At 39.8% G+C, this 27,563-nt stretch overlaps 4 protein-coding genes across 8 annotated transcripts; 2 read left to right on the forward strand and 2 right to left on the reverse strand.

Annotated features, from left to right (window-relative positions):
- The first annotated feature begins 184 nt into the window (after positions 1–184).
- Positions 185–2,145, forward strand: LOC108597099 (fatty acyl-CoA reductase wat). The gene is made up of 5 exons (XM_017983466.2): positions 185–385; positions 438–550; positions 611–1,121; positions 1,184–1,898; positions 1,955–2,145. The coding sequence occupies exons 1-5, from the start codon at positions 304–306 to the stop codon at positions 2,052–2,054; spliced, it is 1,521 nt and encodes a 506-aa protein (XP_017838955.1). The 5' UTR covers positions 185–303; the 3' UTR covers positions 2,055–2,145.
- Positions 2,146–2,234: 89 nt separating this feature from the next.
- On the reverse strand, positions 2,235–7,391 carry LOC108597098 (serrate RNA effector molecule homolog). 3 transcript variants are annotated; one of them, XM_017983464.2, is made up of 8 exons: positions 7,302–7,391; positions 6,901–7,043; positions 6,651–6,841; positions 6,287–6,578; positions 5,510–5,576; positions 3,401–5,454; positions 3,238–3,342; positions 2,235–2,469 (listed from the first exon to the last, which is right to left on the reverse strand). In XM_017983464.2, the coding sequence occupies exons 2-8, from the start codon at positions 7,038–7,040 to the stop codon at positions 2,400–2,402; spliced, it is 2,919 nt and encodes a 972-aa protein (XP_017838953.1). In that variant the 5' UTR covers positions 7,041–7,043; positions 7,302–7,391; the 3' UTR covers positions 2,235–2,399. The 3 variants fall into 3 exon arrangements, with proteins under 3 accessions (XP_017838953.1, XP_017838952.1, XP_017838954.1); XM_017983463.1 differs by lacking the exon at positions 2,235–2,469 and adding an exon at positions 2,629–2,899; XM_017983465.1 differs by lacking the exons at positions 2,235–2,469; positions 3,238–3,342; positions 3,401–5,454; positions 5,510–5,576 and adding an exon at positions 5,895–6,086.
- Positions 7,392–8,256: 865 nt separating this feature from the next.
- LOC108596393 (A-kinase anchor protein 13) lies at positions 8,257–27,131 on the reverse strand. Of its 2 annotated transcripts, XM_017982073.1 has the most exons (23): positions 26,975–27,131; positions 25,714–26,479; positions 25,025–25,117; positions 24,905–24,962; positions 22,450–22,586; positions 22,215–22,388; positions 20,343–21,458; positions 19,573–19,657; positions 18,706–19,513; positions 18,460–18,646; positions 18,229–18,340; positions 18,015–18,167; positions 17,885–17,935; positions 13,975–14,269; positions 13,782–13,913; positions 12,514–12,944; positions 11,860–12,451; positions 11,617–11,794; positions 11,362–11,555; positions 9,757–11,293; positions 9,420–9,677; positions 9,245–9,355; positions 8,257–9,123 (listed from the first exon to the last, which is right to left on the reverse strand). In XM_017982073.1, the coding sequence occupies exons 1-23, from the start codon at positions 26,998–27,000 to the stop codon at positions 8,800–8,802; spliced, it is 7,818 nt and encodes a 2,605-aa protein (XP_017837562.1). In that variant the 5' UTR covers positions 27,001–27,131; the 3' UTR covers positions 8,257–8,799. The 2 variants fall into 2 exon arrangements, with proteins under 2 accessions (XP_017837562.1, XP_017837560.1); XM_017982071.2 differs by lacking the exons at positions 17,885–17,935; positions 18,015–18,167; positions 18,229–18,340; ... (8 more) ...; positions 25,714–26,479; positions 26,975–27,131 and adding an exon at positions 16,851–17,064 and having other exon boundaries at positions 8,260–9,123.
- Positions 23,509–24,987, forward strand: LOC108596394 (CG7603). 2 transcript variants are annotated; one of them, XM_017982075.1, is made up of 2 exons: positions 23,509–24,011; positions 24,093–24,987. In XM_017982075.1, the coding sequence occupies exon 2, from the start codon at positions 24,121–24,123 to the stop codon at positions 24,841–24,843; it is 723 nt and encodes a 240-aa protein (XP_017837564.1). In that variant the 5' UTR covers positions 23,509–24,011; positions 24,093–24,120; the 3' UTR covers positions 24,844–24,987. The 2 variants fall into 2 exon arrangements, with proteins under 2 accessions (XP_017837564.1, XP_017837563.1); XM_017982074.1 differs by having other exon boundaries at positions 23,510–24,007.
- Positions 27,132–27,563: the final 432 nt, after the last annotated feature.

Here is a 27,563-nt window from a genome sequence, read left to right on the forward strand (position 1 = left end):
ATCAATTAAGACTTTTCGCCACTTCTTAGCAATTAATCCAAGATTCGACTTCAATTTATGCATGCATTGCTTTCATCCGCAATGAATCGATTTAGTCAGACTTAGGGTTTGTTTTGAGCACTTTGAAATCCAAATCAATCCCCAGCAACCATCGGGGTCAGTCTCTATATTCATAAATATTCATAGACACATATATACATATTTTACTTATAGTCGCTATATAAACTGAAACAAATCGCGAACTCATCAGTCAATTGCGAATTATACGGAGTCTCTGCTTTTCAGTTGTGTTTCACTAATAAAATGAGAATGGAATCGGATTTGGAAACATTCTATAAGAATAAAACAATATTTCTAACTGGTGCAAGTGGATTTTTGGGCAAAGGTATTGGCGTTGAATGACTCTCATATAAGATTAACAAGATATTAATTTTTAGTAATTGTTGAGAAGCTCTTGCGGGCAACAGAGACTAAACGCATTTATATACTGGTTCGGCCCAAGCGGGATCAGGATATAAAAACTAGAATTGCAAAATGGCAAAGTGATCCGGTAAGTGAAAACCAAGCAAAAGAATCTTCCCATCCAAGCACTATACGTTCAAATGCTTAGCTGTATAAATTGCTATTGGAAAACAAACCGAATGCATTTGAGCGCATTGCGGTTATTGCGGGGGATTGCCAAGAGCCGGACTTGGGCATCAGTGCAGAGGATTGCGAGCTACTCTATGGCGAAGCAGAGATTGTAATTCATAGCGCGGCGACTGTCAGTTTCACGGAGCCAATGCATATTGCCTTGGATGTGAATACGCGGGCCACGCGCCTAATGCTGCAGTTAGCCAAGAAAATGCGTAATCTCTTGGCATTTGTGCATGTGTCCACGGCCTTTTCCAACTGCGTCATCTATCACATTACTGAACGCTTCTATCCGGAGCATCTGAAGAGTACAGCGAGCAAGATCTTAATGCTGCGTGACCAGCTAGAAGGCAATGCCATAGATAGCATCACGACAGAAATGTTGGGCAAGTTTCCCAATACCTACACTTATACGAAAGCTTTGGCCGAGCAGCTTGTGGAGACGGAGGCGCAAGACTTGCCCATATGCATATTTCGTCCAGGCTCAAGTAGGTGTCGCCAGCAAGTGCTCAGTTAATAGATTCTATTCATATCATTCATCTTAATGCAGTTATTGCCACAAGCAAGCAGCCCGTGTCCGGCTGGATAGATAACATCTATGGACCCATAGCGCTGATCTATGGCGTGGCATTTGGTGTGCTGCGTGTCGCCACTGCCATTGACAATGGCAATTTCATTGTTGTGCCCGTGGACAGCTGTGCAAACATGGTGCTCTGCAGCGCCTGGCGCACTGCAGCCGAGTTCAAGGAACGTCAGCAGCGAAGATCACCCCCAACTATCTATAATTATGTACCCCATGAGAGCAATATGATACAACAGCGTGATTTCAAGAGAATGGTTGAAGACAAGAGATTCGTTTATCCTGTCACACAGGCAATTTGGTATCCGTTCTTGCACACAACCTCCAAGCTTTGGTTGTTCCGGCTTGCTTCAATATTTTATCATTTAATACCAGGCTTCCTTGTTGACGTAGGACTACGCCTGCGGGGCCAAAAGCCGCGCCTGCTTAGAACCTACAAAAAGATACACTCCAACATCGAGTCCATATATTCATTTACGGTCAACAGTTGGAGCTTCGAGACGCACAACACGGACGCACTATGGAAAAGCTTGTCCGAACGCGACCGTCAGCTATTTGAATTCGATATGAAGTCCCTGGATTGGAATAGTTACTTTAACCGCGCTCTCTGTGGCATGCGCACCTATCTGGCCAAGGATGATCCAAGCGAAGAGTCACTGCAGCGTGCGCGTAAAAGAACCATGCGGTGGGTTCAACATTTTCTCTTGCAATTCCCTCACTGATTCTCTTTTCCATTCACAGATTCTATATACTTCATCGACTGTTGCAGTTTGTGCTGCTTTGCAGTGCATTTGCAATTGTACGCTGGTTATTCAAATCTGCAATGTTTTCTCTTAAATAACATGCTTATAATAAAATATACTTAAACGGTCTTATAAAAAGTCTTATAAAGAGTTATTGGTTAATTAAAGATTTAATACTAAGCCAACCCATTTGCTACAATAAAATTCTACACAGACAAACAATATTTATTAATGTTCTTTAGCAAATACAGAAAACAGTTGGCATACATAAACATCAATGTAAATAATCTAAGGAGTCCTTTTATAATAAATTGAATAATCTAAAAGTGACTATTAAATATCTCGGTTTGATCATGTATTACGATTTGTTCAACGCGTGTGATGTTGATTTTTCTTTTTGTTTTTTATTATTCTCATATATAGCATATATATTTTATTTGTATTTAGTATGGTTCTTGCGGCGCGTCCAAGTCCCGGTAGTGTGATCTGGCGCGATAATCAAAACCACCGGGTCTGTAAGCAACGAGAATGAATTTAGAGAGAGACAATGAAAATAACTTACACAAATATCTTAAAATAAAACAAATAATATGGTATGGTATTCCATACTCATTGGAATTTGCAAACTTTCATTAACGGTATTTATTGTTTTGAAATGATTTATAAATGGGCTTTAAAATACAATATGTAGTATTGTACACATTAGAAATTAAATAATTGGCATGTTAGGCATGTGTATATTCAATTAATGTTTGTATATTTTTGTTTTTGTTTTTTCAAAGTTCTGTTTAGGCTACCATTGCTTGAATTTGCATTTAAAACTAAGCTCGGAAACTATTTAGTGCATTCCGTGCTAATAAGTTAGTCAAACATATCGGAATTTACAGGCGCATCCAAATCATGATAACCGATAAGCCGGCGTTGATGTTCCAAAGGTAATTCTCTGCAAAAAATTTGCGACACAAGAAAGTTGTGACAAATTTCGTATAAAGACCATGTGAAGCAAAAATTAAAGTACAGAAAGTATATATAGAAACAATAAATTCGTCTGCTCTATGCAATTCTTGATTATTTAAAAAAAAAATAACAACAGTTATTTATGAAACCCTTATATGCTGCGTAATACGAAAAAAAATTTAAAAAAAAAAACATGAAACTCTTTCATAAATATTAATATTTTGCAGCTCAGCTTGTACGTTAGTATTCAAAAGTTTATAAACACTATTCTGTCTTTTGCGTAATAGAAACCGTATTTATGTAATAGACTGAAGAGTTACTAACCTGCGCGCAGGCGGAAAATTGCGTCCGCCACGTCCACCACCCATCATTGGTGGTCCAAAGCCATAGGGCATACCCGAGAAAGGTGGATATAAGTTAGGCCGATATCTTTAAAAATATATATTAAATGCCAATTGCAAGACAAATAGTAGGTCGTTATGCTTACCCGCCACCACGTCCAGACTCGCCTTCTCGCTTGGAGCTGCCTGGATGCTCGGGAAGCTGCGGACGCTTGGGATCACGCAAATAATTGTTAAAGTACTGCACTTCCTTGCGTACTTCATCCACTTTCTCTTCGTGCTTGTTGAATATATGCTTGCGTATGAATTCCGGTCCCTTAAACTTTTTGCCAGACAATGGGCACAGCCATTTATCCTTGGCCAGCTCTTGGGTATTAGCCTGCACAAATTTCTCAACCTCCACCTCCGGATCCTTGGCGCCCAGCTCTTTGACAGCGTCGTCCTTGAGCAGCACGCTTTTGGTTAAAAACTGCGTTAGTTTACTTTCATAATTCTTCATATACTCCTGCAGATCATTGTTGGTGACGCGTATTGGTGGTGGACCACGTGCATGTATAATGCCGCAACGATTAGGCATCTCATCCTCATAGGGATATTCACAATGATTATAATAATCGACTGAGTGCACAACGCGCAAGTAAAGCACCAGACGATCCAGCACAGCCAACAGCTGTTCATCGCGTTCAATGGGCTCACCCTCAGAATCTTTACTATCGCCCGCCAAGCCGAGTAGCTCCTCTTCCTCAGCGGATGCTTCTTCAATGAGGTAATCGGTTATGTTTTGCAGAACGGGATTTTGCGAATTGAAGCCATAACTAGACGCGCTGCTGTTGCCATTGACTTCTGTGTCCGCTTTGTGCTCATTTGCTGCCGATTCGCTCCACAGCTTGAAGCGCTCATCCAGATTCATAACAATCTTGGCGCATAGTTTAATGTCAGAACGCACAATTTGTTTATGCGCTGTTATGCCATTGGCCGGACGGACGCGTCTACTCAAATCTCGATTAACAATGGCGCCCATTTCGCAGTCACGCAATCGCTGATTGTTTAAACTCCAGCAAATCTCTTTAATGTTCACGTCACGTGTGAAAGTTATCCAGCCACGGCGATACCAACGACGCTCCACAAGTGGATCGGCAATAGCCACACGCAGGTAACCACTGAAGCGTGTGCAAACCGCTTCGATTTCTGCTTTTGTAATCGATGGCGCCAAGTTGCGTAAGAATATGGATGAGGTGCGATGCAGGGCACGCGGCTGTGAGTTATCCTTAACTTTTTCCAACTCATTGGTTGCGGCTTCGTTGGGTACTTCATCAGTATCTGCTTTTGTTGGCGTTTTAGGTCCGCTCTCATTCCCATCCCTCGCATCAGCTTGTTTCTCTTCGCTGCCATTGCTAGAAGTTTGTTGATTATCCTGTTCTTTATCTGCTTTCTCAGCCTCTACAACTGATGACTGACTGTCGTCATCATTTGCTTTTTCCTCCGATTCTGACTTCATCTCCTGATCCTGTTCTTGCTGCTGATCAGCTTCAGCATTATCTGCAGCGCTAGGACTGTCTGGTGGAGGTTGCTTTGCCTTGGCTGCCGCCGCTTCCTTCTCCCTGTCTTTTTCTGCTTCACTTGCCTGATCAGCACGCAAGCCCTGCTCCACATCATATTTCTGTTTTAATTTTTCATCATCATCGGTATCGCTATCTGAATCAGTGTTGGAGCTTGAAGAGGAGGAGCTCTCATTATCGCTGCTATTACGTTTGCGTTTCTTAGCTTTCTTTGTTTTTGGCAGCTTTTCCTTAACGTCCACACTAACAGCTGGCTTATCTTCTGCTTTGCTCGTTGTTGTTGTTTCCTTTACAGCTGACATTTCATCATCCTCATCCCAGTTCTCTTCATCGGAATTAATTGGTCGCAGACCCTTGCGTTTCGGCGAATCAACCTTTGATAATGCATCATCCTTTTCTGTTTTAGGACTGTCAGGTGCCTCTTGTTTGGTTACAACTGTTGTCTCAGTTTCAGATTTGCGCTCGTAGTTCACCTCTCTGGGCTTCTCATCAAGTATCTTCAGATCCTCTTCTGTGCCACCTTCTAGCTTAATGACGCAAGTGTCTAGCACACGCACCAAGGCATCTGCCTGCGAGGAGTCCACTTTAACTTTGGCAATAGTGCCATTGTCAAGCAGCTCGATAAATACCTCTGTGCGTCGCTGTAATAATAAAATTATAAAAATATGTTTTATATACACGTATATGTGGATTTACCTTTAAGAAGCCGCGTTGTTCATTAGTACGTCGCACGCTATCCTCGGGATGATATTTATTTTTGAACCTGGAACATAAAAATTAGTTTAATCGAAATTGATTTGAGACCGCATTGTATTATATTGAATATAAGAATATTTAATAGAATATGTAGGTGGGCTGCAAACAAAACTTATGCATGTTGCTTATGCGCGTTCTCCCTGGCTAGTAGTCATCATGTATATAAATATTGGTAGATTCAACCGTTATGTATTCAATTAGTGGTTTAGAATGCTTGTTGGCATGTATATACGTATTACCCAAAGTCTTACCTTTGCGGGCGCTTTCATTAATTTTTATGTGTGTGTACAATACATATGCAATATGCACACATATACGAGTTTGATTTGATTGCAAACGAATTTTAAAAAACCGCGATTTGATTTAAAATATTAACACACCGCGGCATTGCTCGCCGGGTAATTTAAATGAATCATATATGTTTGTATCTATTGAGACAGATACAGGATGCAGACGCAGAGGCTGAATTAGTGTCTCTGGCCCGCAGTTGGCAAACGTCTTTAAACCCATATAAAAGCTGCAGAGAAAAACTTAATAATAAATATACAAAGGGTTATGTTGAGGTTATGGATAGTACCAAGAGAGAGATAGAGAGAAAGCGAATTGCAATTAAATTTCAACACAAATAAAAAAGTAATTAATTAGTTGCTGCTATCGGTCTTTGTTGCTCTTGCTGTATTAAGCTGTTCTCATTTATGAGAACCTTAGGCCACTCACCATTCCTCGTCTTTGTGAGCCACAAAGAACTCGTTCAGCTGCTGACGCTTAAAATCCGTTTTGTATTCGGTGTACTTTCGCATAACTTCAGAGTCCGAAATGTTTTCATCCTGTGTGTCAAGAAACTGCTTCAACGTCAACATTGCAGGCTGTGTTTGTGTATCGCCGCCACTACCACCTCCACCACTTGGAGCAGAATCGCGTGAGGAATGATGACCTCCATGACCTCCATAAGCCGAATGCAGTGATTGATAATGATCATTCCAGGCTTGCATCAGGTATGGGTCGTAACCTACAAAGCAATATCCATACATTTAATACGACAGTTTAAAACCGACGCAAGCTGCATTTTTCAAAAACTAACCAAATCGACCATTGGAGCGCATGTCACTATCTCCCCAGTCGGGGCGCATACGTTTTGCTTGTGGCATCTCACGACCCGGAGAGCCATACCGCGGTCGAGGACCGGCTCCCCGGTAGTCACTGTAATCAGGCCGATGACGTGCTCCAACGCCACCTCCGCCAGCTGCAGCTGCACTGCCGCGAAATGGATTACTATCAAGAGGAAAGTAGTGTTGAGTTACAGTCGCCATATTTCAGAACATCTTGCTTACCGCTCAGGCCAGTCATCTCGTGCGCCCCCAACACCTCCCAAGGGCCTACGTTCCTCCCGCCGCTCTGGTCTGTAGCTGTCACGTTCACCACGGAACTTGTCACGTCGCTTGCGATCGTATTCATCATCTGAGTCCGCCATAATCTGTATTATAGAGTAAGTGAAAGTTAAATTAAACGCTAGTCACATAACCTCACTACCGCTTAGCATTTTGTTTATATCCATACATAAAATTGAACAATGGCACCAAACATACATTGGTCGCCATCTTGCCGCCTTGCAAAAAAAAATCGCTTACGTGTGTCGGCGTATTATTACAACGCAACTACGCGCGCTTCTATAGAAAGTCTATATTCATGGATATCTTCTTCATAGAGACATGCAATTACTTATTGTACAAACCTTTGACTTAAATTATTATTATCCGAATTTTAGTAAAAATTTTTCGTCCAGATATAAACTTTGTCCGCCTGACTTGTGCTGGTAATCAGCACTATTTGTGTTATTGTGTTCAACACTGGAAACCATCGATGTTTTCAAAATATCGGAATTATCGATGTTTGGTGGGCAATGTGTCGAAAAATACCAAATCCGTACGCGCAATGCTGCCACATAAGATTGTTGTATTAAGATATTATTTAAATTACATTTAAATCACAATAATTACAAAATAAAGCATAATAACAACACCTATTGGGTATGGGAACAAATCGTAAACATAAACAAACCACAACTGATCACCAGATCTGCTTATTTAGATCTAGCATATTTGAAAATGGAATAGCTTATAAAATAGCTGGAAATAATAAACAATTATTTTCCGATGCTTGGATAAAAAGTAGCAAATTTAACTATGGCTATGGTTGTTTTAGCTTATTTTTACTTAGAATATAGTTTATGCATTCGCTCAACATCTGGCAAAAGTATCGGTACTAAAAGTATCGGAGGAACTATTTGCGCATGATTCTATCATAATTAATTTAAATGAGAATTATTTATTATATATATTCTGGATATATTACTTTATTTTTTTATATTCTTTTTGTTTTAACAGGCTTAACATATAGTGTAATGATATTTTGTAATTAACGAAATGATAATATACCAGGGATACAGTTCAAAATACCGATATGTTATGCTATGAAAGTGTAAATTGCTGGATCGCGCAATTTTTATCAATTCAAATTTTTAATTTACCTATAGGGCACATTCACGGCATCAAAGTCAACTATTTGATATCTAAATACTATTATAATACTCTGTACTCTTTTTCCACATAATAAGGTGGGGTATAAATGTATCAAACATTGCATATATTTAATCATTAGTGTTTCTTTTACATCAATTATATAATTATGATTTTATATAAAATAAATTGTATAACTCAGAAAAATATCAACATTAACTTGTATAGATATATTTAATGTCGCTAAATGGAATATATGTATGTATGTATGCATTGTATATCAAAACTTATTTCACCCTCAAAACTATACACCTAAACTAATTGGTAAAACTTTTTTAGTATAATTTGTTGAAATTTTAAATAAGGCTTCACATTAACACAGGCGCTGCCAATTCAATTGGACTATGACGTTTCGAAACAAGTACATACATAAATAGTAGTGTATGTATCTAAAGATTGGTCAATCTACATATATATGTGTGTGTTTATGTTTGTATATATAAAAACATCCAAAAATGTCTTGTCCAGTTTAACAATTTTGTATCCATTGCATGGCCTAAATAAATGGTTAACCTGTCGGATGCATTGCTTGAAGCTGCCTAATAGATGCCTAAGTAGCTCCACCAACAATAAATGCCGCATTATTTTGGCGCAAGTCACAATAATTTCTTAATATACATATGTAGTATATACTTTATCTTCCATGTGTTTCGGTTAATCTATTTTTTGATCGTGCTGCTCCTCTTCCTTGTATTCTTTAACGGCATTTGATAAATTCTCGGGTATCTTGTAGGACCCTGCCAGCGATTCCAACTCGCGCTCAAAATTTGGATTACTTTTCATATTTTGTAGAAAATCGTTAACCATGTCCATGGGCAAGTCCTTTAAATCAATATCGCTGTTACAGTTACTGCTGCCTGTCGTGATAGGTAAAGGCGTGGGTGTTGGTGTCAGTGATGTATTGGAAATGCCGTCAATATCATCTTCAAATTCTGTTTCAGCCGCTTGCAGAATAGTCATGATATCGGTTGGAGTTTCCTGAAGTAAAAATAAATATACAAGATTAAATATTGATATGTTTAAACATCCGTTCCGTTTCATCAGTTTTGTCTGGCATTACACATTAAATTATTGAAATTTTGTCTGTTATATTATTTACCTTAGTTGCATCAACTCGCTGACGATCATGCATTGCGCTCAAAAGCTCACGTAAGTGTTGATTCTCTTTGCGCAAACGTTCCCGCTCCGTATCACGTTCGTTAATTTTGGGCTTCATAGTAAATTGAAATATTTGTAAGTCTCGCAATGTTCTTATCCATCAGTATTTAACTTACCAAAAGTAAAGAAATCTGCTCATTCAGCACACTTACAATGCTGCTGAGCGCATGACACGGCACACTTGGCTCCAAGGAGCTAGCGTGCTGAATACGATTAAGTCCGCACATGCTGCCAGCTGCAACAGCAGATGGTGCAGCACTGGTGGTGCTGGTCTCCTTGCCAACTGTGGAGCGTTGCGTTATCAAATTGGATTGAGTAGATTCCTGCGTTTGAGTGGAATTATCAACCATACATAATGCTTTATTCAGCGTAGCCTATAGAAAATATTTAAATTACAGTTAATATTGTTTGTAATGTAATTCATATTATATAACTTATAATCTTCTCACTTACCAGAGTATCATACACCTCATTGATCTCAATGTGATCGTTCTTGTCTGTTTTGATTTCTTCAGGCTTTTCAGTTAATGCTGCTGTGCTTTCGGGATCAGCTGCTTGCGTCTGACTTATATTAGTTTCTTCCCTATCGGCTTCATGTTTATCATCATCTGACTTTGGAGTTTCATGTATCGCTATCACCTCTGCCTGCTGTGGCTCACTGCTTGTGCCGGCTTCTTCAGGAATGCTGTTAACACACTGTAGTTTGGGTAACTCTGTATTGCCACTGTCAGCAACTGGAGCAGCTGGCACTGTGGAAGTATTGTCTGCAGTGGGCAAGGCTGGCGTTTTTAGTGGAGCCAGTGGCGTTGACTTTGGCGGTATTGCTGGCAAACGTAGCTCGTCGATTTCACAATATCCATCGTCATCTTCATGTATGGCAACCTCCTCAAAGTCAGGCGTCTGTTGCTTTGACATGCGCTTCAACTTCGCCGTACGCTCTTGACCTTGTGCTTGTTGTTTATTCGGTGGTGGCAACGGCGGTGGCGGGGGCGAGCTTGTAACATTCCTGCGCAATTTTTCCTTCTCATGGCAATGGTCACAGACCGATGTAGACACAGCGGATATTTCTTGCTCTGACGAGACATGCATATAATCGTTTAGCATTTTAGTTAACATTTGCACCTGATCATAGGCAGCCAAGGCAATGTCCGCGCTATCCTTTGGCGCCTCGGGCATCATGGCAATATCGACTATCTCATTGAAATGCTCCACGGGCAAACGGAATATATCACATATGATGCGCTGTTTCTCCAGCAAGCCCTCGCGTATGGACGCATCCAAACGACGCAACTTTTCACCTGGCGTCAGCACCGGCTCTGCCGTATGTGCGGGACTAATGCTGATTTGAATTGCTGTCGGCTCTACCAGTGGCGACTGCATGAGTAATGTGCGTGTATTGTTAGAATTATTAGAGCAGACAATGCTAGCGCTGTCGCGCTTCGATTGACCACCCACCAAGCCATAAGTCATGCCACGCTCCTCCACATTCGTGTCGCCACTGCCAGCGCCACCACTGTTAGCCTCACGTGCTGATTGGGTGTGCCGCAAGGAGACGACATTACTTAAGTCATGGCCAGAGAGCGTGTTGTTCGGTTCACCGCAGCTACGCGTCGATAAAGTGCGATTTATGCTAGACTCATTGTCATTGCGCTTGGAAATTACATTGCTATAGCCACTGACATTGTCACTAAGCGTGCTCTCTCTGCGTCCATTGTACATTGAGGTTGCGCTGCCAGCGCCACTAAAGCTGTCATTAAGTGACGGAGCGGGTGTAACTGTTGCAATTGGCAGCAAAGGAGCCAAAGGCGTCGTTGTAACAGTTGCTGTGGCGCTCGCAGGATGCGCGGGCGTGGGCTCTAGTGTCTCCCTTGTATGTGAGTGTGGCATAGAGCTGGCAACTGATTCATCGCCAGGTACATCTTGACTGCTAGTGTTCTTAGGTCGTGGCTTATGCTGTTGAGCAGCTGCATCGGATATATGCTTAAACCAGCTGTAAATTACAAGTAAATGCAGCAAATTAATAATAGCAATTTATAATGAAAATGGGTATGTACTAACGTTTTACATTCCGAGCTGCTGGGCGCACGCAGTTCAAGCATTTGTGATGTCTTTGTTTTAATCAGAAAGAATGAGTTCTTATCAGCAGCCTCCTGACGCACCAAGGTCTCCGAATCAATGTTCATAATGGGACTGACAGGCTTGTTGCTAACAGCAAGTGGTGTATGTAGATTTTTCAGTAAATACTTATCATCCTGTATACGAAAATTAAAATTAGTAATGAGTAATGTATTTAATTAACAACTGTCTGTCTACCTGCTTGGTTAGCAAAACAATCATATTTTCAAAAAGTAAGCCATGTAGCTGAATACTAGGATTCTTTTTCATCGTTAAATTGCCGTCGTGTATAAGACGATGCTGTGTGAGGTCCAGCTTCTTAAACTCCTCCTTATCATACGATGATTTGTCCAATTTACGCTGAATATTTTGTAGCCTAGAGTTGTGTGCAAATAAATTGTTTTTAGCACAATAAATATGTTAAAATAAAGTTTTGCTCACTTGTGTGCATCCTCAGCTGTCTTGACAGCCTTGTTGACTTCAACTAGAATCCTCTTGGATGACTCCAAAGCGCGTTGAACGGCCTCAGCTTCGGCGGTATTCTCTGGCAATACACGGACTGTCACTTTAAACAGATTTTCGAAAAGTAGCGGATATTTTGTAAGCCTCTGCAACACGGTGGGCAACAAATCCTTGAGCTCAAGCCGCCGACAAGCTTTATGAGACTCGGATTTCTTAAGCAGCTTTTGTAGCTGCTCGTCTTTGTGTCGTTTCTCCTTAAGCGCTTCCAAAGCAATTTGCTGTCGGGCGCAGAACTGAGCAGCGTGATCGCATAGCTCTATACCCTTATGACCATCAAACATATCGGATAGCAAGTCCCCAATGTGCTGCACTACATGATTGTGTTCCAGGCGACGTTGTTTCAAATTTAGCTCAAAGGCGCCATGCAGCTCACGTAAGGAGAGCAGAGCGGGTGGGAAAAGCAGCAACAGGTGATCTTGGGTCAACAGACCACTGTCGAAGAGTGGCAAAAAGAACAAACGATCCAGCAATTTGAGTGTGCGCACATGATTACGTTCCGTTTGATAAATTTCTTTAAAAAATATATAGAGTTATTAATGATAATAAATATTAAAAATGTAACTTAAGCCTTACCATTAATAATCTCCTGGCGTTTCTTTTCGGCATCACTAAGTGCATTGAGTAATTCAACAGCCACCACCGAACTCCAATCGGTCTCATTCAGATCATCCTCATCGTCACTCTCAAAATTATACTGACGTTGTCCGATATTCCAGAAACTAGTATTACTGGCACTGCTAGCGCTACCTACGCTACCCTGAAACGAATCCTGTTGACTGTGCTGTATGGCCTGCTGCTGAATAAGTAGATGAGGATGTTGGTGCTGATGCAAATGCCCGGCACTGCTCAGTGCTTGAGTATTGACGCCTGCTACTCCAGTTATGCCACCGGCAACTTGTTCCATTGACGCGTTCAGACTATCCGAACCAGCGCCCGAAGACAGACTAGAATTGGAGCTTCCAGTATAGTTTGAATTCGAGAAGCCCAGATCTAGTTGATCATCGCTGTAAATGTAAAGAGAATAAGTAAGTTGTCTTAGTTGATGATCCATATGCATTTACTTTTCATAATGATGTCCCATTATTTCCTTGCAACTCTTGCTACGCGTATAATGAATTTTACTTTTCATTGCGTCAATCTTAACTGCCTATCTATTCTTATAAAACAGTCTATTTCTATGTCTTTTCTTCAAAGCGCAATTGCAGAACCTAATCCGACAAGCTTAGTTTGACGACTGACACTGTACTACATATATGTGTAGATATAGAGGTGCAGCTCGACGTCGTCACTATGTCTACCGTGCAATATTGATTTAAAGCTAGAGGATTGTTGGTAAGATAATATCAAGCAGGAAGAGCAAGATATATGTATAAATGGCATGAGCGAGGAAGTCACTCACTTGAACTGTTGGCACAACGTGATGGAAAAAAGATGATGATGTGATAGATGTTAAGCCCACTATTTTAAACATATATATTATGACCTTTTTCAACACCACCAATACTTGAGATGGGGCTAAGAAGCCAACTAATTTAATTAATATGCTGTGTTTTTAATTTATGATTGTGCCAATTAAAAGCTTCTAGTTGAAATAAATAAGTTTACAAAAGTAGAGCAGCGGAAATAACCACTGCATAGTGGAAAAACTGCAGGGCTGGCACCCATTAACTATTTTAATTCATGTGTCTTCTTAGTCGTTTATAAAACAGCACAAATAGTTACTAACATTAGGGAGTGTACCAAATACCTAAAGCAATTAGTTTCTCTTTATAAATTTATACTCATTCTTATGTTTTAAGCATTAGAATCACTTGTTTGTTTTGTTACTTCTCTGGACTTACTTTGTGCGTGATGATAAACTCGGATCAGAGGTCTTGCGGCGACTATTGCGATTGCGTTTATTTGATAGCCGCTCCTTGTAGGACTCGGAACGATTAACAGATGCTGGACCGCTTTTATAGTGAGCATGACAACTGTAAAGCAAAACAAATTATGAATATTTCTGTGCGCAACATTTGTATGCTCTGTACTAACCTTTCCCTGCGTGCATGTGCATCCTTGCTGTCCGTAGGCTCAGCTGGGTTCGCATCGCTGGCTGCACCAATGCCACCTGCTAAATTACTCCCCGAGTGATCTGGAATACCTGTAAAGGCAGCCGCTCCAACTCCACTCTCGTTTCCACCGCTGGCGCCATGAAAGGAACTCTGCAAATCGCTGCTATTAAGCATAGATGCATTAGCGGATGCATTGCCATTGGAGCGTAGAGATATATTTATATCGGGCCTGCGATCTGAAGGTTGACGAACAATTGAAGATGAGTGCACACGATCTGAAATTAAAAATGTTGAGCATGTTTATATAAAAGAAAGTTTTTGAAATTTTTCGTACAATAAAAAACTAAATTAGAGTAAATACCAAGTGTGCAAACTAAATGGTATATTGATATATATTGAGATTCAAACTGTTTTGCAATCTTGGTAGCCACTAGCTGCTCACCACCAACACCAGTCTGCTTATAGCTCTCGACACTTTTCGGTGCCTCATTATGGGATAAAGTAAATTTACGCTTTTTGAGTGATGCAGGCAATTGATTCATATAATTGTTGGCAGTTTCATTGAACTTGGCCGCCATTCTTGAGGTGATCGAAAGGCCAGTTGATTTATTTTCTGGACTATTATCGCTTTGCTGCTTAGCCGTGGGAGACTTCAGAGCAATGGGACGCGGGCTCACTGTAGCCATAGCAATGACCGAGGAAGCGGATTCAACAAAGGACTTGCGACGACTGAAGGTAAAATCATCGGTATTCAAAAGCTTTTTATTGCTCACAATAAATTTGACAAGTGCCTGCAAATTGAGACCAGTTTGTACATTGGCACTTTTGATCGGTTCCGTTTCATTTGCTGACACTTTCTCTTTGGATTTTAGACGCTTATTTTGTTTTGGTGAGCGACAGTTGGTCAATCGCTCATGTGTGTGCTGCTTTAAGCTTTCAGCTCTGGCTGCCTTGACATCGTTCATTTTGCTCTTCGAGGAGCTCTTTTCAATGCGATTGTGTTTATATTTGGGATCCGTTAGCAACATGCTTGTTTTGCTCTTTGAACGCGATATCTCTATATTAGTTGGCCGACTATTTTTAAGCTCGGCGTCAGAGTCGGAAGACGATTCGTTATCAGCTGATTTCTCCATTCTGTTGGCACAGCAGTGTCTTTTATAATTGAAAAATGCAAATCATTAGCTTTAGCTCGAAGCTGCAAACTTTTTGCGCTCTCAGCGACTTTAAGGTATAAACAATTTTATTACTTTTAATATCCACAAGCGAATCAAGTCTAGTGGCGTGTGTCCATCCAGTGTTTGAATATACGTACGTATATTTTTCTTTTTTTTTCACATTAAAAAATGTTGTAAAATTTGGCTATAAATGACTGCAGCGAGCGTATAATATGTGTACTATATACACATATATATGTATATGTATGTATGTACGTGCACACAACTACATATGTGGAACATTCCTTGTGAATTATTGATTTATATTTAGTTTAAGGCACAACCAAATCTCATGTGTACAACAAATATCTGTTGCTTCTATTGCGTATGTTCTATAATTTTGAGCATACAAACATACGTTAATGACCGCAATAATTTTTGTTTTTTTTTTAACAGTTTAATGTTAAATATTGGCACTTATTATTATCTACTTGTTGTTGTCATTGGCGCTTTACACTTAATTATATATGTTAGCTTTTTATCGGCACTTTTGGGGGTAGAACTGTTGTTTTTAATGAATCATTTGTTGTTCTTGATTTTTGTATTTATCGATTAGACAGGCAAAACGGCCCGTCTGTTGCCACTAATAGAATTTTGACAATGGCAATGTATAAATAATTGCGTTGAGAAAAAAAGCTTCGGAAAGCTTCAATGCATGGGCTACAGATGATCGGATCGGCAAATGGCAACAACAAAAAGAAATCGAAAACGTAAATGCAAAAGATAACAAAAACTTGCAATTGGGTGGGTTTGTGTCTAAAAAGAACAAATAAAAAATTGTGCGGCAAGCTTAAAAAGCTCGTCTGCTATAGCATTTAATAATTTGATTTTTGGTTTGCTGTTTTTTTTTTTTTTGTTTTTTGGATATTTGGATAGACGTGCTATTTGCACATGGCTACTTCGCTTGGAGTAGAACTTGTACTTGCAGTCATGTGTATGGAAAGTAGGACAAAGGGTATGAGGGATAGCGTGCGTTAAAAAAATATAATTGGTTTACAAATAGTACAGCGTTAGAACAGGAAATATATGTACGTTTGTTTATATATACATATATATTGGCGTGCAGGTGTATGTACACATATGTGTGTATATTCAAGGTCACTGGAAATGTTTTTTTTTTGGAATTATCTGCCTTGATTGATGCCCAAAATAAGAACAAACCAAAATTTTCTATATACACATGTGCTAAATATCAATGTGTACATATGTCTGAACTGTCTAGGGATGGCAACTTTTCAAAATGCATTTTTTTTTCAACTGTGCTAAACGTTGCTTTGGCCTTCAAGTTTTAATGCAACTATAAACAGTGAATTATCAATTACTCAGAAATTAAATGCAATAATATAATTCAAGTATCAGGAGATTACAACAACCATTTTTAGCACAAACAGACGGCTTATGCCGAGCAGCTGATCAAGCATACATATGTATGTATATATACATAAAGAGCTGATGAGGTCAGACAGCATATCTATGTCTTGTGTGTATGTATACGTAAGCAAAACTTCATTGCGTGCTCACATTTACCCCCTGCCATGGAGCAGACAATTATATCAAACACACACACACATATAAAGAGACAGACAGACAGACAGACACACAACATCGAATAATTGAATCAACTCGTCTGCTGGCCACTCACCTTGTCCACCCCAAGAGAACTTTAAAAGCTTTTTAATGCTGGCATTGCGGCGCACCGAAGGCGCCGCCATAACAGGTTCACCATCCATTTATTGTTTACGCAGAGAAAATAATTGTTTTACTTTCCTCTTACTCATTTACTTTTTCAAAGGGCAACATTTGAGCTAGAACTGTTTATAGAATTAAGTTACTGCCAACAGTTTCGTTGGAAATTTAAAGCTACAAGGCGTACGACGGAATTTATGAATGAAAAAGAATGCTGGCTGTTTTTTTTTTTTTATAAATATGCTTCAGAGCTATTGTTTGAAAATAATCCCGTCTGCTGTCATATAAGCATTTAGCGCAATGTTAGAAATTTTTAAGACTTGTAAACAATATGATTTTGCTCTGAACTTTATTTATAAATAGCTAAGTACATAGTACAAGCGATGTACATATGCTTGAATTTAATTTGGGATAAACAAAGTTTCTTTTTTTTTTTTGTTGTTTAATAATAACAAATTCACTTTTGCTTTCATCATTGTTAAAACACAGCTTTGCCGCTGCTCATGTACATTTAATACGCATGTTAGCAACTATGTATTAAATTGTGTATTTAACACAAACACAAACAGTCTGTGCACTTAATATATAATATATATATTTATTTGTTTGTTTGTACATTTATTTTCAATATACTATGTACGTATGTAACTCGCGTAATCAACTCTCGACACCACTGCTCAATGCAAGCAACAGAATATGAATGAGATACAGACACTATTGACAATAAAAATCGGAAAAAAGTAAGAGCACCCCACTCGACTCGACTCGACTCGCAGTGAACTGGAAATTTTGCTCTATTGTGCTCTAAAGCTTTTCATGATTCTCATGAGAGTGTGTGGTGCTTAGAGGGTATAAAGAGGAAACGAATCTCTCCCTCCCGCTCGCTCTTCACGCTTTTTACTGACGCAAAATAAACAACAATAATCAATAATCGCTATTGATTATACATTACAAGTTGAACAATAATAGCTATAATTGATTGCGACTTACCATTGCCAAAATCCGCATCCAAATCCTCATCCTGCCGCGCACGCTTCTCATCTAAAAGATTTCAAATTATCAGTCAATACAGAAATTAAGAATACACAAAAAAAAAATGCTGTGAGAATTTACGACTTACTTGCAATGAAATCGCTGGTGCGCGGTCTGATTTTATCCATCAATTTACTAATTTTATTATCGTTGTGCGGATGTCGTTTCGCTTGCGGCACTGGCCCGGGGCAACTTTCATCCAATACTTTGGAGCAGGGACGATGAATATTTAGCTTACAGTCTGTGCGAATTGTAAATGTATGAAACGCATTTATTTTATTTATTTATTTGTATTTATTTACCTGTGCAATGATAACCCTGCGGACTTACACCCCAGATAATCGTTTGACAATGATTGCAATGTGTCACTTCGTAGTATTGACGTAATACCAATGGATGACCACGTACATTCATCTAAATTCAATAAAAAAATTTCAAGTTACAAAAGTATTTACGGAATGGAGTTTACCAAACTATCGTAACTATCATAACAACCGATAGTTTGGCAAGAAGTTCGTGGCGTGAAAACAAACCTTTCGATTTTTGCCCATTAAGCGGCTCTTGAAACTCTTTTCACGACTAACAAAGTGATGCACTCGATCCACAATGCTGTTGGGATGTGAGCGTGTGTTGAATATGCGATGTATAACCGTGGAGAGAGCTGAGCACAGCGCAAGTTTACGAGCATCTTCAACTGGCAAGTCCTTTTCAAAGTCCTCACTAAAAAACAAAAAGTGTTTTAGAATTTTGCATTTCAGCAAACTCAAATTTGGTCTTACATTAATGATTGCAAGTTGGGCATAAGATATTTTTCAATAATTTGCTCGCGCTGCTTGTCGCCCTTGGCTTCCGCCAGCTTGTCATCGGTCGGGCCATAGATAGTGCCCAGACCTGCAGTGCGCTTTTGTTGAAATTCTCTTAGCTGCTCACTTATAATATCCTTAGCACGCTTGCGGCTGCGCAAGAAGACTGCGCGCAGTATTTCGAATTTATCAAATTCGGATTGCAGCACATTATCCACCTCCCGCGCTAAGGATTCGTCTTGTCGATACCAAGACAAAGGAGCACGCGGCACTAGGAAAGTGGAGTGTATCTCATAAGCCCACTTGCGCATATCCTTCGAGGTGCCTTCCTTGTAAAGCTCAGTGATGAGATAAAAGAGCAGAGGAGCTGGTTCCGAATTTGACAGCACATAGTTGAGGAATACAGCCAGGAATACAACATTCTCGCTTTGCAGCAATCTAGTTAAATTATTGAATGGTCCGTTCTCATCAATGAAAGGCTCCTCTTGATCCGAAGAGTTCTCGTCCTCCATTGAAATAATCTCTTTCTGTGTATCTGTAGATTGAGCCGCGTGTATGCGGCTGGAATGTGGGCCCGGTTGCGCAGCTGACGTTGCTCCCATGGGCGTAAAGTGATGTGACTCTATAAAGACACCAGCTCCCTCACTGCAGTGCTCATTGGGATCCTCAGGTACAGACATGTGCGAGCTGGTCAAATATGGCGGTGGCGGTGTGCCTGGCGGCGTTATCTCGTTGTCCTTTTCCACAATCTCCCAAGAGCCAGAGGTGGTTTTTATTAAGCGATCTTTACGGAAAATGAACAATTAGCTTGCTTCTTAAATGATGTAAAAATTGAGCGTATACCTGGATGCCTGGGATGCATGTTGTCCGGAGAAGAGCCTACGCGTCGATGTTTCATTTGACTCAATTGTGGCGTTTGTCCCAAAGCCTAAAATGCAAGAATGGTAATGTTAATATTGCAATTCATTTATTAAAAAAAACCATAAAATAAAATGAAAATGTTTTCCATTTGCAAATTAAAAAAGTAAATTTATAGTTGGGCACCTCCAATAAATAAACATTTTGCTTTGGAGATACCTTTTTACTTTTTTGCACTCTAAGTTTAACAAAATATACAACGCAATAATTTGAATTGAACTAAATCAATAAGCTATAAAATTAAAGCAAAACTCAAACGTCAAGCCTTCCAATCGTTGTTCAGCTTAAAAGCATAAATTAAAAGTGGTTAAAATTTTATGTCTTACGATTTGCTGCAATCGGTTGAAACGCAAGCTAAAAGTCGTTAAAATGCAAAGCAACAATTAATATGATTGTTAGCGAGAACGCGGCGGCGTTTGCTTTTGTAAATATTTGTCAATAATATTTATCATATATATTTAGTGATGATAAGCAGACAAATATATATGTACATATGTATATTATGTGCGTAAGCTATTTACATTAACTCTGGGCAAATGATAAGCAAAATTAAGTGTACATTATATTACAATTAAATAAAGAGTGTGTAATTTACAGTTATATGGAATGTTTGTAATTTATGACAGAATTCCGTTCCATGTGTGTACAGAGTATAAAAGAGGGGGATAGTGTGTGGGTTACTCTTAGTTACTTACTGCAGTAGACGCAGCTCCAAGCTGCTGCTGTTGTTGTTGTTGCTGCTGCTGCTGCTGTTGATGCTGTTGCAACTGTTTTACAATATTGGGTCGTTGCGATAGCGGAAAAGCTGCTTTCATATTATCGCTTTGGACAGCAGTGCATGTGGCAACAAGTGGATAATTGTAAACAGTGCCCAAAGAGTTTGGCTTGGCTTGGCGCACACTATTGAGATTCTGACAGCTGCCACGATTGAGCTCCTCCACCGACAACATGCCCGGCTGCCTGGGTGGCAGTGGTGGCGGTACGCAGTCAGTGCCGCTTGCAGCACAGCTCATATCATCACCAGTTGCTGCGCCGGCGCCACCAGCACCAGCAGCTCCACCACTTTCCATTTGTAAAAACATTTGGGTTGTCATTTTGGGATCGGACAAGGCTTTTGTTTTGATTTTCGAGCGCTTCGATTTAGAACTGCCGCTATTACTGCCATTATTATTGTTATTGTTTTTCGGCTGCGGACTGGTGGCACGATCTAGATCCGATATGGGCGATAGCATATGAATACTGTTGGCATTACCCAAATCCAATGCCAGTTGCCTTGTGGGATTTCTTTGCGGCAACGGTGGCGGTATATCCTCTTCGATAAAACTCTTCGTAATGGAGAATTTGTTTTTACCCTTTGAGCCCGATCCCGCCGCCTTGGGTGTTTCCTTAAAGCGTTGCTGCTGCTGTTGTTGTTGTTGTTGCTGGTAGGCATATTGCTGTTGGGGTGTGCGGGGCGTAAACTGATTGTGATGATAGAGAGACTGCGACATGGGCATAAAGGCTTCGGGAGTGCGCTGCAACAGCTCCGTGGTGTTATTGAGTGGAGAGCCCAGGAATTCTTTATCGATTTTCTGCTTGCGCGTGCCCAACGACAAGGACGAGAGTGAACGTGGCAGTAGAGATAGGAATGCGGGTGAAGAGTGTTGTTGCGGTGTGCTAGCCTGTTGCTGGTGATGATTGTTGCTGTTGTTGTTGTTGTGAAAGTGATGTAGTTGCTGATTGTGATGAGTTGTGTTGATGGCATTGGACGCAGACAAATTTTGATTGGTCATTAGTAAATCAGTATTTCTATCGCTTGGAGTTGCTTGATCCTGAATTTAAACACATGTCGAAAGATATAAGTTATGTTGTTTAAGGCTTAATAGGTATGTATGAAATTATAGGGCTACACTCTGTCTCTATATGTCTTATATATACATAAGGGCTGTTTCATATACGACGACCAATTGATTTCTAGATTTTGATTTAGCAGAGTGTAATGCTGTTTTAAATACAATAATCATTTTGGTAGTTTCATAACTAATAAACATATTTTCGTCGTATTCTATTATTCTATTCTATTAAGTGATATTTTTTCAATAAATTTTATGTACTCTTTTGTTATGAAACAGACATTATGACAACCAAATTATTCAATCTTAATATAAATAAACCTAAAAGTCAAATACCAAGCTGCTGAGCATTTAATATTTTAATACTTTGGGTTATCGCAAGTTATACTAATTTCTTTTTTGGTTTGTTAACTGCTCTTTTAGTACAATTAGTACGTGTTTGTTAATAAGTTAAACATTTTTGCAAAAAGCGCACATGCGTGCTACGAATATGAATAAATAAAACAGAAGTTTTGGAAGACAATGATGGACAAAAACATTTTGTGGAAACAGCACACTGGGATAGTAAGAGCTGAATTGTTTGCATGTTTATAAATAAAGCAAATGCATTGTGGCACATTAAAAAGTGTCGCTTGGGACTTGGGAACATGATAGGAAAAACATGCTGCACTTAATCTTGTGTACATAGCAATGCAAACTCGTAGTACATTATGTACACTTGTTGCATTTACTCACCTCAGCGCCGACTTGTCGCAGTTGCTCGCGCAGCTTGCGAATATTGGCCTCGGATAATTTATAGCTGGGATTATTTGTGTCGCCTTTAAGACGCTCCAGATTTAGTTTCTCCTGCTCCAACATTTTTTGCAAAGTTTGTATCTTGTAGGTTTCCATTTCGCGCCGCTTGATGCTCTGCAAATGGTTTTTATTATTAGTTATGCATATTTTGAAGTTAGCAAGCCACGTTACTTACGTCAACAGGTTGGGGACCAGTTATGGAAGCAGTCCGATCTCTGCCAGAGAGCACAGGTGTCGTCGGCACAATACCCACTGATGTTGGCCTAACCATCTTAGGACTGCGCTTGACGGCCAATTCAACAATAGTTGAAGCTAAAAAACAATACAAAATAATAGTCTATAAATCAAAGCAACCGAATGGCTTTAAAAGCATTTTTAAAATTTGGTCTTACTGGCTCTAGTACTCTATATCTAAACAAGAAACTGTGGGATGAGACAAATACAGCAGAGGACCCACCACAGCTTACCGAGGTCAGTGATGATGGATGCAATCAAAAGGAGCAAAAATTTTTCTGCAAACCTAAAACAAACAATTCTTCAGAATTTCCTTGGAGCAAGGAATTCGAAAAAGCTTGGAAAGATACACAGAAAGCACTTATGAAAGTTCCCAGCTACTGGGAAGGTTTTTTCAATGAAATTCCTCGCTATTGGAATCGTTTTACGTGTTCATTAAAGGAAAGCTGGGAAAAGTTTATTAGAGGCATCGACAAGTAGGCCGCCGTAGTTAAACTAAAAAATGTCACAACTGAAATAGAAATTGAAAGTAAATAAAGACTTTGGCAATTCGTATTGTAGTCAGTCGAAATTTTAAAGCAATGGTAATTGTGCTTCTTGTTAAAGTCGGGCTGGTCGCCGGCACAGTTTGGCTAACTAGAGAGATGGGTATTTGGGATAGCGCCGAGGCAACAGAGTACATATTTGAGGATTGGAAGTGTCGTTTGAAGCCCTACTCGGATGAGTTGAAACAAAAGTATTATTACAAACACTGTCAACCATCTGCTGTACCATGGCGTGAAACCTTTATTGAGGGCTGGAATGGTACAATTAGGGAGGGCTTTGAGATATTGAGCCGTTTTCCAGATTATTGCACTCGCTTTGCTGATGACGTGGGCCAGACCATACAGAAGCTTGTGGAACCAAAAAAATTGGAATAGCAATTAGTAGGCGCAGAATTTTAGAAACTTTTATACGAGGGGTTCAAAATTTATACCTAATATATATTGAAAGTGCTCAAAATCAGCATTTCTACTTTGTTCTAATGGCATTTAAATTAATAGGACGTCTGGGTGTGCTCACTGGACTCGTGTACTACACAACTCGTTTAGGTATGTGGGCTGAGCCAAATGATTTTAAGGAAATGATTGCGCGTCGACTGCCTGGAATAATTGCTAATAATGCACCTGGCAACAAGGAGCTGAAAATTGAAAGCGTTGAAAATTTCAATTTCATGGCGCACAAGAATTACAATAAAGCTGTTAAGCGTAATCTCTACTTTTCCTATCGTCTGCCCGATTGGACAAACGATTATCTAACGCATACCTCCAATATTTTGAGCGAAAGCTTTGCCGAAACAAAGCGACTAACTGATCTCAGAACTAAGCCTGCCAGACTTCAAAGCGAGAGCAATAGCTTGCAAGAGCTGCTGCATAAAAGTAATGCCATAAGGCCACCAAAGATTAAGGATGACATTACCTGTGGCAAGCGTGTGCTAACTTAGCTGGCGTTCAGTTACTGTAAGTATGTACACACATATATAACAAAATTTTAATTTTAAACAAATCGTACAATTTTTTCATTTTTATATATACAATTTTACAGTTGCTACTTTACCACTAAATTCCTGGTCATGAAAATTATATTCGATTATGCATTACGCACTGGCTTTGTTGTGGCCGTTGTACTGGCCACACGCAACTGCGGCGTTTGGGGCGATGGTGCAGAGACGGAGGAGATCTACAACAATGCCATAGTGCAGGCCAAGCCATATGCACAGCAAGCTACTGAAAAGCTCAACATCGAGATGCCAGCCATGCCCGCCCAGCGACAGATCTCATTCTTTGGCGTCTATTGCTATAATCAATCGGTGTTGGCCTTTTTCAATTTGCTCAATAAATGCCCTCACTACATAAATAGCTTTGTGGAAGACATGCCTGGCTTGTTCGAACAAATCTCGCAGCGCATACGCAACGCTTACAAGGAATTTCAACAAAAGCGTACAATGGAACAAATATTAAGGGAGCAAAGGCAGTGCATTGGTGACAACTGCGGAAAGTCGCCACCGGATTCAGAGCTTGAATCCGCTTGCAAATGTGCAAAGCCCAAGCAACCAAAGCAGCCACCAGTTGGCTTACTGCCCAGCGAAAAGGAAGGCTGTATTGCGAATCAAAAGCGTCATTGTGATGATGATATCTACAAGCCCAGATATGATAAGCCAAGGCAGCATGAACTGCCTGAAACGAAATGCTATTGTCCCAAATGCGAGCGACGCGAATCCGAGGGCTGGTCGGATAACAAACCTAAATGTCCCAAGCGCAGCGGCGGCAGCACTATGATAACAACAGAGCGATGAGCCCAGAGCGTAATAGTAAACTAAAATTCATATATAGTATAACCGTTTAGACAACACGAACCTTTGATCAAACTCACAACAGTCGGATGTTTCTCCAGCCGCACTTCTTGTCCATTAACCTGCAATTAATAAATAAATAGTTGAGCTTACATATCATATAAGTTAAATCGATGCGTTTTACCTTTAAGATCATATCGCCGGCAACCAAGCCAGCGATTTGTGCCGCACCGCCAGGTTTGACGCTTTCCACAAAAACCGGATTGTCACCGGAGACCTGTGTATAAATATCAAATCAAACAAAATAAATAAATTGATAACTAATTCGTTAATGATGACTCAAAATACGCATCACACACACACACATGCGCATATGCATGTGCGGCTTTGTGTAAATTGCTTATGTATTGGGGAGTAACTACGACTACATCGACTATTTATTATGCAAAAATTATCTGTCTCTGTCTCTGTGTGTGAGTGTGGAAGGCATCAGACGATGATATCAGAAATACATTTTTACTACTATTAGCAGCTCTGCGACTGACGAAGCAACTCATCACGTCTGTATGAGTGTTTATTATGGCATAATCATTAAACTTTTTACATCGTATGACATTTGTGCATTACATCAGCCATAAATAATCAAAAAGACTAGTTTTACTTAGATCTGCATCCTTTCATTATAATATATAATATGAAAAGCTACTACACAATACCCTTTTGATATTATTATATAGCGTAAGCAAACTTACAATTGAACACGAAGGAGTTACATATTAGAAGCTAATGGATTGATCATGACTAATTTGCGAAGTTATATATATTAAATCTAGTACATATTTTTATTTTTTTTTTGTATATAGCTCCACTCACCTTCATGCCATAGCCGTTCTCATCTTTACGCACTGTTAAAGTTAAATACTGAAAGTTTTTTGGTGATGCTGAGTTTGGAGTTGTTGGTGTAGTTGCCTCGTTCATTGGAGTTATCTGTATATGGGGACGTCGTGTGCCCACTGCCGACAATGCGTCCCGTTCCAGATTAGTTCCATCGCCGCCGTCGCCGCCGCCATCAGCTGGACTAGACTTTTTATTGCCATTGCCATTGCTGTTGTTGTTGCCGTTGCCGTTGCTATTTGACATGATGGGTGAGGCGGCGAGTGCTGCAGCACTAGCCGTGCCACTAGTGTCCGCACCATTCATATATTTCGACTTGTTTTTATGCTGCTGCTGATAATTACTTGGCAGCGGCGGTGTTTGTGGTGGCACGTTGTTGTTGTTGTTATTGTTGTTGCTATTGCTAATGCTGCCACTGAAGCTGCTGGCCAGGCTGCTTAGACTGCTGGCCAATGAAGGCGATCTTGGTATTTTTGATTTGTTTGCCAACTTTTGTTTCTGTTTGTTTTTGGAATTCTTTACAGACTTTTGCTTTGGGGGTGGCAGCTCAGGTGGTGTGTCCACAGCTGTGGCGCCGCTTGAGCCTGATGCTGAGTTATCCGCCGTGCTGCTGCTGCTATTATTATTATTGTTGTTGTTGTTGTTGTTACTTTGTGACGTTGACTGCAGTAACACGTTTTTTGTATCCTCTGGCAGCTCCTGGACCTCATCGTACCCATGATCGTCGGTGCCAAACTCAATCAATCTGGAATTAGCAACGTGTACAATATATTAATGACGATTTAATGAAAAGGGAACCATATGCACACATACATACATACAAAATGTATACAGTACGATTGGGGGTGGTTGCGTATTAGACTAAGTAAAGACCTTGCAGTCGAAACTAAATTCGCCCGTAGAGCAATTGAAACGGCCAAAGCTAACGTTCAGACTCGGCAAACAAAACGACCACTGTTTGACCTTTTTTAATTGAGCGCAAATTAAATTAGCCATAAAATAGATACAATTTAATTACAGTTTGCTTTTTGTTGCATAAATGGGTTGTGTATATAGTACACTTTGCATTCAAATAATTACACACACATGCAAGCATATAGAGCACACATGTATGTAATAATAATAAACTTGATGTATCTTTTATCTGACAACAAAATGTTTTGAAATCTTTCTACAATAAGAACCTTTTAATATTCAAATTTTTCGCTCTTGACATAAGTTGCAATTGATGAAAACTTACCGTTTTTTGATTGATGGGTCATCCATAGAGTTTATTGCGTTGGCTTTTATACAGAGGAATTAAGAGTCCAAAGATGGCAATTGTTAATTGCAATGAGGCATACGAAATGAGTGCGATCTTTTTTCATTAAGTATTTACATACACAAACACATTTGCACACACAGTTACATATATAAATATATATCTATCAGTCAACATTTAAAAACATCAAATGTCCAAAAGACCTGCAAATACGAATAATTTTGTTAGCACGTACATATTTAGTTTACTCAATAAGGCGCACTACATGCGAGCGAGTATTTGGAAAATGTTCTTTTATTTATCAGTTAATTATAAATTTTTATTGGTACATATTTACAGCGAGCACATATTACACACATATAACGTATGTATGTATACACAAACAAACACAGATTGCATTTTACATGAACCACACTCTACAAGAGCGCCGCCGCTCTCTCTCTCTCGCTCTCTTCTACTGGTGTGAACTCTCTTTCAGCGCGCTCCTGTTTTGTCAAGCACAACAAAACAAAAAACACACAAATTTTAGTGGGGGCGTGACGCGACAAGAACGGGTTTTTACAGACAA

Source organism: Drosophila busckii, chromosome 2R, assembly GCF_011750605.1.
Source record: "Drosophila busckii strain San Diego stock center, stock number 13000-0081.31 chromosome 2R, ASM1175060v1, whole genome shotgun sequence".
Taxonomy (NCBI): domain Eukaryota; kingdom Metazoa; phylum Arthropoda; class Insecta; order Diptera; family Drosophilidae; genus Drosophila; species Drosophila busckii.

What these genes read in the sequence shown, in the direction of transcription:
- LOC108597099 (XM_017983466.2), top strand. Translation starts at nt 304, where the DNA reads ATGAGAATGGAATCGGATTTGGAAACATTCTATAAGAATAAAACAATA. An exon ending in CAAAATGGCAAAGTGATCCG is followed by an intron (nt 551 to 610) that starts GTAAGTGAAAAC and finishes TCAAATGCTTAG; the next exon opens with CTGTATAAATTGCTATTGGA. An exon ending in GCGCGTAAAAGAACCATGCG is followed by an intron (nt 1,899 to 1,954) that starts GTGGGTTCAACA and finishes TTCCATTCACAG; the next exon opens with ATTCTATATACTTCATCGAC.
- LOC108596393 (XM_017982073.1), bottom strand. Translation starts at nt 27,000, where the DNA reads ATGGATGACCCATCAATCAAAAAACG. An exon ending in AGCAGATTTCTTTACTTTTG is followed by an intron (nt 9,356 to 9,419) that starts GTAAGTTAAATA and finishes TTTACTATGAAG; the next exon opens with CCCAAAATTAACGAACGTGA. An exon ending in AGCGAGTTGATGCAACTAAG is followed by an intron (nt 9,124 to 9,244) that starts GTAAATAATATA and finishes TTTTTACTTCAG; the next exon opens with GAAACTCCAACCGATATCAT.
- LOC108597098 (XM_017983463.1), bottom strand. Translation starts at nt 7,040, where the DNA reads ATGGCGGACTCAGATGATGAATACGATCGCAAGCGACGTGACAAGTTC. An exon ending in GCTCACAAAGACGAGGAATG is followed by an intron (nt 5,577 to 6,286) that starts GTGAGTGGCCTA and finishes TTTATGTTCCAG; the next exon opens with GTTCAAAAATAAATATCATC. An exon ending in AATTTTCCGCCTGCGCGCAG is followed by an intron (nt 2,900 to 3,237) that starts GTTAGTAACTCT and finishes AATTTTTTGCAG; the next exon opens with AGAATTACCTTTGGAACATC.
- LOC108596394 (XM_017982075.1), top strand. Translation starts at nt 24,121, where the DNA reads ATGAAAATTATATTCGATTATGCATTACGCACTGGCTTTGTTGTGGCC.